Here is a 14,512-nt window from a genome sequence, read left to right on the forward strand (position 1 = left end):
GAGTCAGTGTGTTGGCAGCAGCCACTCAATGTTAGTGGTGGCTGTTTAACAGTCTGATGGCCTTGAGATAGAAGCTGTTTTTCAGTCTCTCGGTCCCTGCTTTGATGCACCTGTACTGACCTCGCCTTCTGGATGATAGCGGGGTGAACAGGCAGTGGCTCGGGTGGTTGTTGTCCTTGATGATCTTTATAGCCTTCCTGTGACATCGGGTGGTGTAGGTGTCCTGGAGGGCAGGTAGTTTGCCCTCGGTGATGCGTTGTGCAGACCTCACTACCCTCTGGAGAGCCTTACGGCAAATACCTCCCTAATGAATTCCCTACATAGTGCCCTAGTTCCAATCCTAATGAATTCCCTACCTAGTGCCCTAGTTCCAACCCTAATGAATTCCCTACCTAGTGCCCTAGTTCCAACCCTAATGAATTCCCTACATACTGCCCTAGTTCCAACCCTAATGAATTCCCTACCTAGTGCCCTAGTTCCAACCCTAATGAAGTCCCTACATAGTGCCCTAGTTCCAACCCTAATGAATTCCCTACATAGTGCCCTAGTTCCAACCCTAATGAATTCCCTACATAGTGCCCTAGTTCCAACCCTAATAAATTCCCTACATAGTGCCCTAGTTCCAACCCTAATGAATTCCCTACATAGTGCCCTAGTTCCAACCTTAATGAATTCCCTACTTAGTGCCCTAGTTCCAACCCAAATACCACCCTAATGAATTCCCTACATAGTGCCCTAGTTCCAACCCTAATGAATTCCCTACCTAGTGCACTACTTTGACCAGGGCATGTAGTTACACTATGTAAGGAAGAGGGTGTCATTTGGGACCAATAGGTTCTGTCCAGTCTGCATTACTGTACTCATCTTGTTGCAACACCACTTCACACCACCAGATGGCGTCAGAGCAGCAGCTCTGAACCGGGAGGACCTCTTTTACAGAGAAACATGGAGATAGAGGCACCTGATCCATCGGTTGATTGATTGATCGATCAGTAGACTGGGAGGGACTTCTGCTGCAGAGGAACAAGGATAGAGTCATCTGATCGATTGATTAGGTTTATGGTCCGTTAAGAGGAAGATTCCCTCCACTGCTCACCATAAGCTTTAGCCTTGATCCTGAACGTGGTGTAGCAGTTAAGGTGTTGGCTTGACAGTTGTTAAACCTGGGTTCTCGTCTTGGTTGGGGCTACCCACCGAATTCACTACAATATGCTTCCGTGGTTGGTTTCATTGTATTTCCCCTTTAAAGCTTGAATCCTTAATTGGTCAAAAGCTGAGGGATGGGCCTGGAGAAATGTAACCACTCTTAATAAATTCAAAGCAAGAGCTATGTATGCAAAGACTGACCATCCATGATATAAAAATTATATTTTTAACTATGATTTTAGGATATATACAGTGTTTGTTTACATTTACTTTGTTTACAAACATGTGAGTATAACAAGCTTATATTTGGGGTTCTGATGAGGTACGAGAGTTTAACCAATAGTAAAACATACATTAGTATCTAACTATGTACGTCGACGGACCGTAAAAAAATACAACTTCCAAGTCTTCAGTCCTTGACCCTGGAAGTAGCCTGTAAACCAATCCCTGTCAAGCAACCCCCACTTTGTCAGTGGGTGAGTTCGTTTTGCATGGCCCGATACCCCGAGTTAGTTAAAGATTTTTAAAGAACAATGGAATCGTTTAAAAAATAGGAAACTCCTCACCCTGGGCACCGGGCCTCGTTAAACGAGTTGCCCAGTGTGGTTGATAGTCCGGCAGTCTGATAGGGTGAATCACTTTTTAAACACCCACAAAACACCTACAGTCACGGCTTTCAAATCCAATCAGATGCCAATACTGATATGTTGGCCCCGCCTCCTCTGTAATTTCCTCCTCCAGGGCAGAGCAGCCCAGCCGCAGTGTGTGCCCTGTTTGTGTCAACTTGACGAGTCGAGATGGCAAATGTGTTGAGAAATTCCGCCAAATTCGGGTTTTCAGGTATGTGAACTTACCTGACATTGAGTAAGTACAACAGGAAGAGTTTAATAGCTATTTCTCCGGAGTTTTGATGGCCCATTTCGAGAACAATCAAGAATATCAGTGGTTAGATTGCATGGCTAAGTAGTTAGCTAGCTAGCTAGCTAGCCTCCCCTTCCCTGGTCTTTCAGAAACTAGAGCAAAGTTCACAGGACGCTTGTGTCTGTCCTTATGTCGCGTAATGTCACATTGTCAGTTTGCGTGGGCTTTCTGGGATCTATCAAGTAGCTAACTATATCAACTAGCTAATATATCGTAGCTGTTATTGTAATTGTGAAAACATGTCTTGGGGGTGTGTCTGTAACTTTCTCACTCATCATTTATTCACGATTCATTCATCATTATTCATAATCATGGTAGCATCCACATTTTAATGTATAAGTGTTCAGAAACAATCTATTCTTATTTACAATAAAAGTGACTCCAAAATGACACTACATTATTTACCATTCATTTCTATTGGGCACCAAATAATCTGAAACAACCAAAACAAACAGCAAATGCAACCAACCAGTTTATAGAGTCACAAGCTTGATGTAGTCACTGCCTGTGAATATGGGACCAAATAATTTGTACTTCTTTAATTGACATAAGTGAATTTGTCCCAATACTTCTGGTCCCCTAAAATGGGAGGACTAAGTACAAGAAGTGCTGTAGTATCTAAATGGTTCACCTGATATGGATGAAAATACCCTCAAATTAAAGCTGACAGTCTGACCTTTAACCTCATAGTCCTTGTACCATTTCAAAGTGCTGGAGTACAGAGCCAGAACAACATGACACTGACCCAATGCTTGTGGATCTCACTGTATATAGTGAATAGGGCCACAACAACATGACACTGACCCAATGCTTGTGGATCTCACTGTATATAGTGACTAGGGCTCCAACAACATGACACTGACCCAATGCTTGTGGAACTCACTGTATATAGTGACTAGGGCTCCAACAACATGACACTGACCCAATGCTTGTGGAACTCACTGTATATAGTGACTAGGGCTCCAGCAACATGACACTGACCCAATCCTTGTGGAACTCACTGTATATAGTGAATAGGGCTCCAACATGACACTGACCCAATGCTTGTGGAACTCACTGTATATAGTGACTAGGGCTCCAACAACATGACACTGACCCAATGCTTGTGGAACTCACTGTATATAGTGACTAGGGCTCCAACAACATGACACTGACCCAATCCTTGTGGAACTCACTGTATATAGTGAATAGGGCTCCAACAACATGACACTGACCCAGTGCTTGTGGAACTCACTGTATATAGTGAATAGGGCTCCAACATGACACTGACCCAATGCTTGTGGAACTCACTGTATATAGTGAATAGGGCTCCAACAACATGTCACTGACCCAATGCTTGTGGAACTCACTGTATATAGTGAATAGGGCTCCAACAACATGACACTGACCCAATGCTTGTGGAACTCACTGTATATAGTGAATAGGGCTCCAACAACATGACACTGACCCAATGCTTGTGGAACTCACTGTATATAGTGAATAGGGCTCCAACAACATGACACTGACCCAATCCTTGTGGAACTCACTGTATATAGTGAATAGGGCTCTGTTTCAGACACAGCCATGGTCTTATAATACAAGGTCACGTGGTTTCAGTGACGATGTCAACTATCATTATTCTGGTTCCTCCAGGAATGTCTACCCTGATGTAACCCTGATATCACATAGCCTGGTTCCTCTCTAGGTTTCTTCCTAGGTTCTGGCCTTTCTAGGGAGTTTTTCCTAGCCACCGTGCTTCTACACCTGCATTGCTTGCTGTTTGGGGTTTTAGGCTGGGTTTCTGTACAGCACTTTGAGATATCAGCTGATGTACGAATGGCTATATAAATACATTTGATTTGATTATTCCACCCCCTCATTATTATATTGTTTTATTATATTGTTATATTATATTGTTTTATTATATTATTAAGTTAATTTATTCTATTGTTATATTATGTTATTTTCTATTGTTTTATTATATTGTTCTTCGGCAGGTGTGTTGTCCCAGTTGTCCATCCACAGTAGACATGGGAGAGAGTGTGTATCGCCGTGCTTCTCTCTGCAGCAGAGAAACAACTCTACCTCACCTAAGATCAAGGTGGACCTGGACAACAGTACAGGTAAACCCCTGCACAGCTTCTTTACCTGTCCCAAATGGCACCCTGTCCCCTACATCAGGGTAGACAGTCCTGGTCCTGGAGACAACAGGTACTGTTTACATCAAGGTAGACAGTCCTGGTCCTGGATACAACAGGTACTGTTTACATCAGGGTAGGCAGTCCTGGTCCTGGAGGTCTCAGGTACTGTTTACATCAGGGTAGACAGTCCTGGAGGTCTCAGGTACTGTTTACATCAGGGTAGATAGTCCTGGAGGTCTCAGGTACTGTTTACATCAGGGTAGATAGTCCTGGAGGTCTCAGGTACTGTTTACATCAGGGTAGACAGTCCTGGTCCTGGAGGTCTCAGGTACTGTTTACATCAGGGTAGACAGTCCTGGAGGTCTCAGGTACTGTTTACATCAGGGTAGATAGTCCTGGAGGTCTCAGGTACTGTTTACATCAGGGTAGACAGTCCTGGTCCTGGAGACAACAGGTACTGTTTACATCAGGGTAGACAGTCCTGGTCCTGGATACAACAGGTACTGTTTACATCAGGGTAGGCAGTCATGGTCCTGGAGGTCTCAGGTACTGTTTACATCAGGGTAGACAGTCCTGGTCCTGGAGGTCTCAGGTACTGTTTACATCAGGGTAGACAGCCCTGGTCCTGGAGGTACTGTTTACATCAGGGTAGACAGTCCTGGAGGTCTCAGGTACTGTTTACATCAGGGTAGACAGCCCTGGTCCTGGAGGTACTGTTTACATCAGGGTAGACATTCCTGGAGGTCTCAGGTACTGTTTACATCAGGGTAGACAGCCCTGGTCCTGGAGGTCTCAGGTACTGTTTACATCAGGGTAGACAGCCCTGGTCCTGGAGGTCTCAGGTACTGTTTACATCAGGGTAGACAGTCCTGGTCCTGGAGGTACTGTTTACATCAGGGTAGACAGCCCTGGTCCTGGAGGTCTCAGGTACTGTTTACATCAGGGTAGACAGCCCTGGTCCTGGAAGTACTGTTTACATCAGGGTAGACAGTCCTGGATGTCTCAGGTACTGTTTACATCAGGGTAGACAGCCCTGGTCCTGGAGGTCTCAGGTACTGTTTACATCAGGGTAGACAGCCCTGGTCCTGGAGGTCTCAGGTACTGTTTATATCAGGGTAGACAGCCCTGGTCCTGGAGGTCTCAGGTACTGTTTACATCAGGGTAGACAGTCCTGGTGTTAACAGGTACTGTTTACATCAGGGTAGACAGCCCTGGTCCTGGAGGTCTCAGGTACTGTTTACATCAGGGTAGACAGTCCTTGAGGTCTCAGGTACTGTTTACATCAGGGTAGACAGCCCTGGTCCTGGAGGTACTGTTTACATCAGGGTAGACAGTTCTGGAGGTCTCAGGTACTGTTTACATCAGGGTAGACAGCCCTGGTCCTGGAGGTACTGTTTACATCAGGGTAGACAGCCCTGGTCCTGGAGGTCTCCGGTACTGTTTACATCAGGGTAGACAGTCCTGGAGGTCTCAGGTACTGTTTACATCAGGGTAGACAGCCCTGGTCCTGGAGGTCTCAGGTACTGTTTACATCAGGGTAGACAGCCCTGGTCCTGGAGGTCTCAGGTACTGTTTACATCAGGGTAGACAGTCCTGGTCCTGGAGGTACTGTTTACATCAGGGTAGACAGCCCTGGTCCTGGAGGTCTCAGGTACTGTTTACATCAGGGTAGACAGTCCTGGAGGTCTCAGGTACTGTTTACATCAGGGTAGACAGTCCTGGTCCTGGAGGTCTCAGGTACTGTTTACATCAGGGTAGACAGCCCTGGTCCTGGAGGTCTCAGGTACTGTTTACATCAGGGTAGACAGTCCTGGTCCTGGAGGTCTCAGGTACTGTTTACATCAGGGTAGACAGCCCTGGTCCTGGAGGTCTCAGGTACTGTTTACATCAGGGTAGACAGTCCTGGTCCTGGAGGTCTCTGGTACTGTTTACATCAGGGTAGACAGTCCTGGTCCTGGAGGTCTCAGGTACTGTTTACATCAGGGTAGACAGCCCTGGTCCTGGAGGTCTCAGGTACTGTTTACATCAGGGTAGACAGTCCTGGTCCTGGAGGTCTCAGGTACTGTTTACATCAGGGTAGACAGCCCTGGTCTTGAGGTCTCAGGTACTGTTTACATCAGGGTAGACAGTCCTGGTCCTGGAGGTCTCTGGTACTGTTTACATCAGGGTAGACAGTCCTGGTCCTGGAGGTCTCCAGTACTTCATGGTTTTGATTTAACCGACCTGGAAGACCAGGGGTGTGGAATTTAGGACATCACTGAACTGATATATTGTTGTAACTACACCCAAAAAATCTAAATGTCTCAGATTTTCCCCGGACCTCATAAATGGTCTCCTGATGTGGTTTCAGCGTTGGTGTGGACTTCCAATTGTGTTGTTTTTTCTTCTATCAAACAAATGTGATTTTGAGAGTGAAAAAACAGAAACCTGGAAAAACTAAATGGAATCGGGCAACAATTGTAATCGTTTTTCATTATTTGTTATAGGGCCCTCTTCCCTATATAGTGTACTATTTTAACCACAGCCCTATATATTTAGTTGTTATAGGGCCCTCTTCCCTATATAGTGTACTATTTTAACCACATCCCTATATATTTAGTTGTTATAGGGCCCTCTTCCCTATATAGTGTACTATTTTAACCACAGCCCTATATATTTAGTTGTTATAGGGCCTTTATTTAACTAGCTAAGTCCAGTTTTAAGAACAAATTCTTATTTACAATGACGATCTACCGGGTCAGACCTGGACGACGGGTTACGGTTTTCACCACAGGGATTAGGCTGCCATTGGTTGTCTCCCCCTCCTCTCATCCCTCTCCCCCTCCTCTCCTCCCCCTCTCATCCCTCTCCCCCTCCTCATCCCTCTCATCCTCCTCATCCCTCTCATCCTCCTCCCTCTCCCTCTCCTCCTCCCCATCCTCCTCCTCCTACATCTCCCCCTCCCTCTCCCCCTCCTGCCTCTCCTCCTCCCTCTCCCTCTCCTCCTCCCTCTCCCTCTCCTCATCCCTCTCCTCCATATCATCCCTCTCCCCCTCATCCCTCTCCTCCTCCTCCTCCCTTACCTCATCCCTCTCCTCCTCCTCATCCCTCTCCCCCTCCTCATCCCTCTCCTCCTCCTCCCTCTCCCCCTCCTCCTCCCTCTCTAGGTGTAGCTGTGTTGAGGATGCAGAGCCCCCCTGTCAACAGTCTGAGTCTGGACTTCCTCACTGAGTTCTGTATCAATCTGGAGAAACTAGAGATGGATAAGAGTTGTAGAGGTCTGATCATCACCTCGGTCAGTACACACACACACGCACGCATGCACGCACGCACGCACACACACACACACACACACACACACACACACACACGTCCTGTCACAAAACCATGATACACACTATAACTCCCCCCGTGTGTGTGTGTGTGGTGTCCCAGACCCTCTCCAAGGTGTTCTCTGCGGGGCTAGACATCATGGAGATGTATGGGAAAAGTCCGGAGCGCTGTGGAGAGTTCTGGAAGGCTGTTCAGGAGATGTGGCTCAAACTCTACGGATCCAACATGGCCACCATAGCTGCCATCAACGTGAGTCAGCACACCCAGACTTCTCTGTCTGTGTCTCTGTCTGTTGGTCCCATGTGTTTATCTATATATAGGGCTCCTATCCAGCAGGTGGCTGTCTATTGGATGTGACTATAGGATCATGACTGATAATCACCTCCTTCTGTCTCCCTGTCTATTGGATGTGACTATAGGATCATGACTGATAATCACCTCTCTGTCTCTCTGTCTCTCTGTCTATAGGATGTGACTATAGGATCATGACTGATAATCACCTCTGTCTGTCTCTCTGTCTATAGGGCTCTAGTCCAGCAGGTGGCTGTCTCATGTCTATAGGATGTGACTATAGGATCATGACTGATAATCACCTCTGTCTGTCTCTCTGTCTATAGGGCTCTAGTCCAGCAGGTGGCTGTCTCATGTCTATAGGATGTGACTATAGGATCATGACTGATAATCACCTCTGTCTGTCTCTCTGTCTATAGGGCTCTAGTCCAGCAGGTGGCTGTCTCATGTCTATTGGATGTGACTATAGGATCATGGCTGATAATCCTCGCTACAGCATCGGACTCAACGAGACTCAGCTCGGCATCGTAGCCCCCTTCTGGTGAGGCACACACACACTAATACACACACACACTAATACACACTGAGTGTTGATGTGTTGAATCTGCTCAGGGTTGTGATGGTTCATGGTCACTGTAGTGTGTGAGGTGCTGAATGTGGTTGTGTTTATGTTGTGGTCGTGTTGTGGTCGTGTTGTGGTCATGTTGTGGTCGTGTTGCGGTCATGTTGCGGTCATGTTGCGGTCATGTTGCGGTCATGTTGTGGTCGTGTTGTGGTCGTGTTGTGGTCGTGTTGTGGTCGTGTTGTGGTCGTGTTGTGGTCGTGTTGTGGTCGTGGTCGCGTTGTTGTCGTGTTGTGGTCGTGTTGTGGTCGTGTTGTGGTCGTGTTGTGGTCGTGTTGTGGTCGTGTTGTGGTCGTGTTGTGGTCGTGTTGTGGTCGTGTTGTGGTCGTGTTGTGGTCGTGTTGTGGTCGTGGTCGTGTTGTGGTCGTGTTGTGGTCGTGTTGTGTTCGTGTTGTGGTCGGGTTGTGTTCATGTTGTGGTCGGGTTGTGTTCATGTTGTGGTCGTGTTGTGGTCGTGTTGTGGTCATGTTGTGGTTGTGTTTATGTTGTGGTCGTCTTGTGGTTGTGTTTATGTTGTGGTCATGTTGTGGTTGTGGTCGTGTTGTGGTCGTGTTGTGGTCATGTTGCGGTCATGTTGCGGTTGTGGTTGTGTTTATGTTGTGGTCGTGTTGTGTTTATGTTGTGGTCGTGTTGTGGTTGTGGTCGTGTTGTGATCGTGTTGTGTTTATGTTGTGGTCGTGTTTATGTTGTGGTCGTGTTTATGTTGTGGTCGTGTTTATGTTGTGGTCGTGTTGTGGTCATGTTGTGGTTGTGGTCGTGTTGTGGTCGTGTTCATGTTGTGGTCATGTGGTTGTGGTTGTGGTTGTGGTTGTGGTTGTGGTCGTGTTGTGGTCGTGTTGTGGTCGTGTTGTGGTTGTGTTTATGTTGTGGTCGTGTTGTGGTCGTGTTGTGTTCATGTTGTGGTCGTGTTGTGGTTGTGGTCATGTTGTGGTTGTGGTCGTGTTGTGTTCATGTTGTGGTCGTGTTGTGTTCATGTTGTGGTCATGTTGTGGTCGTGTCGTGGTCGTGTCGTGGTCGTGTCGTGGTCGTGTCGTGGTCGTGTCGTGGTCGTGTTGCGGTTGTGGTTGTGTTTATGTTGTGGTCGTCTTGTGGTTGTGTTTATGTTGTGGTCATGTTGTGGTTGTGGTCGTGTTGTGGTCGTGTTGTGGTCATGTTGCGGTCATGTTGCGGTTGTGGTTGTGTTTATGTTGTGGTCGTCTTGTGGTTGTGTTTATGTTGTGGTCGTGTTGTGTTTATGTTGTGGTCGTGTTGTGGTTGTGGTCGTGTTGTGATCGTGTTGTGTTTATGTTGTGGTCGTGTTTATGTTGTGGTCGTGTTTATGTTGTGGTCGTGTTTATGTTGTGGTCGTGTTTATGTTGTGGTCGTGTTTATGTTGTGGTCATGTTGTGGTTGTGGTTGTGTTGTGGTCATGTTGTGGTTGTGGTCATGTTGTGGTCGTGTTGTGGTCGTGTTCATGTTGTGGTTGTGGTCGTGTTGTGGTCGTGTTGTGGTCGTGTTCATGTTGTGGTCGTGTTGTGTTCGTGTTGTGGTCATGTTGTGGTTGTGGTCGTGTTGTGGTCATGTTGTGGTTGTGGTCGTGTTGTGTTCATGTTGTGGTCATGTTGTGGTTGTGTTGTGTTCATGTTGTGGTCGTGTTGTGTTCATGTTGTGGTCGTGTTGTGGTCATGTTGTGGTCGTGTTGTGTTCATGTTGTGGTCGTGTTGTGTTCATGTTGTGGTCATGTTGTGGTCATGTTGTGGTTGTGGTCGTGTTGTGGTATTGTTGTGGTCGTGTTGTGGTATTGTTGTGGTCGTGTTGTGGTTGTGGTCATGTTGTGGTTGTGGTTGTGGTCGTGTTGTGTTCATGTTGTGTTCGTGTTGTGGTTGTGGTCGTGTTGTGTTCGTGTTGTGGTCGTGTTGTGGTCATGTTGTGGCCGTGTTCATGTTGTGTTCGTGTTGTGGTCGTGTTGTGGTCGTGTTGTGGTCATGTTGTGGTTGTGGTCATGTTGTGTTCATGTTGTGGTTGTGTTTATGTTGTGGTCATGTTGTTTTCGTGTTGTGGTCGTGTTGTGTTCATGTTGTGGTCATGTTGTGGTCATGTTGCGGTCCAGGTTTAAGGACACGCTGGTGAACACGGTTGGTAACCGGGCAGCAGAGCTGTCGTTGGAGCTGGGTCTGTTGTACAGCGCTCCTGATGCCCTGAAGATCGGCCTGGTGGACCAGTTAGTCCCTGAGGACCAGGTCCTCTCCACTGCACAGGACACCATGTCCAAGTGGCTGGCTGTACCAGGTCAGAATACTCTCTCTGTCTCTCTCTCTGTCTGTCTCTCTCTCTCTGTCTGTCTCTCTCTCTCTGTCTGTCTCTCTCTCTCTGTCTGTCTCTCTCTCTCTGTCTGTCTCTCTCTCTCTGTCTGTCTCTCTCTCTCTGTCTGTCTCTCTGTCTCTCTCTCTGTCTCTCTCTCTGTCTCTCTCTCTGTCTCTCTCTCTGTCTCTGTCTCTGTCTGTCTCTCTCTCTCTCTGTCTCTCTCTCTGTCTCTCTCTCTCTCTCTCTCTCTCTCTGTCTGTCTGTCTGTCTGTTTGTCTCTCTCTCTCTCTCTTCCTCTCTCTCTGGCTGTACCAGGTCAGAATACTCTCGCTCTCTCGCTCTCATGCTGGTGTCACTGCTATATGTATTGGCCTCATGTCCTTCGTCAGAGTTTTCGATTCTTCAAAGTAGCCACTCTAGTAAAAATAAAGAGAAACCCTTGAATGAGTAGGTGTCCAAACTGTTGTCTGGTGCTGAATATAAACTCCTCTCCCTCTAGACCATGCCAGACAGACAGACAGATCTGTGTGTATATAAACTCCTCTCCCTCTAGACCATGCCAGACAGACAGACAGATCTGTGTGTATATAAACTCCTCTCCCTCTAGACCATGCCAGACAGACAGACAGATCTGTGTGTATATAAACTCCTCTCCCTCTAGACCATGCCAGACAGACAGACAGACAGATCTGTGTGTATATAAACTCCTCTCCCTCTAGACCATGCCAGACAGACAGACAGACAGATCTGTGTGTATATAAACTCCTCTCCCTCTAGACCATGCCAGACAGACAGACAGACAGATCTGTGTGTATATAAACTCCTCTCCCTCTAGACCATGCCAGACAGACAGATAGATCTGTGTGTATATAAACACCTCTCCCTCTAGACCATGCCAGACAGACAGACAGATCTGTGTGTACATAAACTCCTCTCCCTCTAGACCATGCCAGACAGACAGACAGATCTGTGTGTATATAAACTCCTCTCCCTCTAGACCATGCCAGACAGACAGACAGATCTGTGTGTATATAAACACCTCTCCGTCTAGACCATGCCAGACAGACAGACAGATATATCTGTGTGTATATAAACACCTCTCCCTCTAGACCATGCCAGACAGACAGATATATCTGTGTGTATATAAACTCCTCTCCCTCTAGACCATGCCAGACAGACAGACAGATCTGTGTGTATATAAACTCCTCTCCTCTCCCTCTAGACCATGCCAGACAGACAGACAGATCTGTGTGTACATAAACTCCTCTCCCTCTAGACCATGCCAGACAGACAGACAGATAGATCTGTGTGTATATAAACACCTCTCCGTCTAGACCATGCCAGACAGACAGACAGATATATCTGTGTGTATATAAACACCTCTCCCTCTAGACCATGCCAGACAGACAGATATATCTGTGTGTATATAAACTCCTCTCCCTCTAGACCATGCCAGACAGACAGACAGATCTGTGTGTATATAAACTCCTCTCCTCTCCCTCTAGACCATGCCAGACAGACAGATAGATCTGTGTGTATATAAACTCCTCTCCCTCTAGACCATGCCAGACAGACAGACAGATCTGTGTGTATATAAACACCTCTCCCTCTAGACCATGCCAGACAGACAGACAGATCTGTGTGTATATAAACTCCTCTCCCTCTAGACCATGCCAGACAGACAGACAGACAGACAGATCTGTGTGTATATAAACACCTCTCCCTCTAGACCATGCCAGACAGACAGATATATCTGTGTGTATATAAACTCCTCTCCCTCTAGACCATGCCAGACAGACAGACAGATCTGTGTGTATATAAACTCCTCTCCTCTCCCTCTAGACCATGCCAGACAGACAGATAGATCTGTGTGTATATAAACTCCTCTCCCTCTAGACCATGCCAGACAGACAGACAGATCTGTGTGTATATAAACACCTCTCCCTCTAGACCATGCCAGACAGACAGACAGATCTGTGTGTATATAAACTCCTCTCCCTCTAGACCATGCCAGACAGACAGACAGATAGATCTGTGTGTATATAAACACCTCTCCCTCTAGACCATGCCAGACAGACAGACAGACAGACAGATCTGTGTGTATATAAACACCTCTCCCTCTAGACCATGCCAGACAGACAGACAGACAGATAGATCTGTGTGTATATAAACACCTCTCCTCTCCCTCTAGACCATGCCAGACAGATCACCAAGTCCATGATGAGGAAACAGACCATTGACAAGCTGCTGTCCAACAGGGAAGCTGACATCACCAACTTTGTGAGCTTCATCACTAAAGACTCCATCCAGAGGTCCCTGCGCATGTACCTGGAGATGCTCAAGAGTAGAAAGGCCTAGTCTGGGGCCCGAACGGCTCCCCCATTCCCTGTATAGTGCACTACCCCTATAGGTAGGCCTAGTCTGAGGCCCGAGCGGCTCCCCCATTCCCTGTATAGTGCACTACCCCTATAGGCTCTGGTCAAAAGTAGTGCCCTTGGCCCTATAGACCCTGGTCTAAAGTAGTGCCCTTAGCCCTATAGACCCTGGTCAAAAGTAGTGCCCTTAGCCCTATAGGCCCTGGTCAAAAAGTAGTGCCCTTAGCCCTATAGACCCTGGTCTAAAGTAGTGTCTTTAGCCCTATAGGCCCTGGTCAAAAGTAGTGCACTATATAGGGAATAGGGTGCCAGTTGACACACTACCCTGTCGTATGTATGTATGTATGTGTATATGTATATGTATGTGTATATGTATGTGTATAATATATATGTATGTGTATATATATATATATATATATATATATATATATATATATATATATATATACACACACACATATACATACATATATATTATACGTGTATATATATATATATAGGGCATTTTGTCAGCTGTATTTCATTCTATTTCTGTCTGCAACCTTCATGAAACGACACGGGGTGTGTTTATTAGTGTAGACCGTAGCGAAACGTAGTGCAACAGAAAACGAAAACAACCGTTTTGTTATTGGACAAAATCAGGTAGTTCACTCCTCGTTCTGGCTCGTTTGGATCCTAATGAACACACCCCCGGCCTTATTTCCCCCTGCCACAATGTTTGACTGTTTGGACTGAAACAACGAGCACTGTTACGATGTAGGTGATTGTACAGGAAGTCATCTTGCCTTTGTCTGTGAACATAATGTTTGTGATCTTTTCCTTGTACTGTTGGTTTGCAAGTAAACATCTGTAAAATACCTTCCGTGGAATGTGTGTTGAGTTTCATGTTCCACGATGTCACTAGTTCAGGCCAGGGTTGACTAAATTCTGTCCTGCCCCAACGGGGGGGTGTGTTTTTCTTCTTTTTTGCACTTCACAGCTGATTTGAAATAACCAACTCCTCATCAAGCTTTGATTATTTGAATCTGCTGTGTAGTGTGTTAGGGCAACAAAAGTTAATATGCACCCAGGTGGGGCCCCAGGACCGAGTTGGGGACCGAGCTGCCGCCCCTCTAACCACTAAGCTACCCTGCCGCCCCTCTAACCTCTAGGCTACCTGTCGCCCCCCCTTCACAGCTGATTGATATGCACCCAGGTGGGGCCCCAGGACCGAGTTAAACCAGGAAACCTGTGCTGGCAGTGGTACATTGTACATGTGGTCCAGAGGCAGAGGCCTGGACCTCTTCACCACCCCGAGCCACATGTTTTAGATTGAGACAGACTAAATATGTAGAGAAGCCATCTTATAACCTTCAAACGGTTGGGTTTAATTGATCAAAACAGTAGCCATGGGTGTTTAATAGGTGCATCTGATTGGACGTCATTCCACTGGTGTCTGAGCT

At 46.8% G+C, this 14,512-nt stretch overlaps 2 protein-coding genes across 2 annotated transcripts in view; both read left to right on the forward strand.

The window, feature by feature from the left end:
• The window catches only part of LOC139421752 (NLR family CARD domain-containing protein 3-like), a 1,082,035-nt gene that overhangs the window by 699,522 nt on the left and 368,001 nt on the right, over positions 1-14,512 (forward strand). The window lies entirely within an intron of this gene.
• On the forward strand, positions 1,869-13,216 carry LOC139422503 (enoyl-CoA delta isomerase 1, mitochondrial-like). Its single transcript, XM_071173663.1, has 7 exons — positions 1,869-1,986; positions 4,044-4,169; positions 7,334-7,461; positions 7,602-7,748; positions 8,210-8,331; positions 10,502-10,680; positions 12,887-13,216. The coding sequence occupies exons 1-7, from the start codon at positions 1,944-1,946 to the stop codon at positions 13,051-13,053; spliced, it is 912 nt and encodes a 303-aa protein (XP_071029764.1). The 5' UTR covers positions 1,869-1,943; the 3' UTR covers positions 13,054-13,216.

The sequence above is a fragment of the Oncorhynchus clarkii genome, chromosome 12, assembly GCF_045791955.1.
Source record: "Oncorhynchus clarkii lewisi isolate Uvic-CL-2024 chromosome 12, UVic_Ocla_1.0, whole genome shotgun sequence".
Lineage (NCBI taxonomy): Eukaryota > Metazoa > Chordata > Actinopteri > Salmoniformes > Salmonidae > Oncorhynchus > Oncorhynchus clarkii.

What these genes read in the sequence shown, in the direction of transcription:
- LOC139422503 (XM_071173663.1), top strand. Translation starts at nt 1,944, where the DNA reads ATGGCAAATGTGTTGAGAAATTCCGCCAAATTCGGGTTTTCAG. An exon ending in GGACCTGGACAACAGTACAG is followed by an intron (nt 4,170 to 7,333) that starts GTAAACCCCTGC and finishes CTCCCTCTCTAG; the next exon opens with GTGTAGCTGTGTTGAGGATG. An exon ending in GAGGTCTGATCATCACCTCG is followed by an intron (nt 7,462 to 7,601) that starts GTCAGTACACAC and finishes GTGGTGTCCCAG; the next exon opens with ACCCTCTCCAAGGTGTTCTC.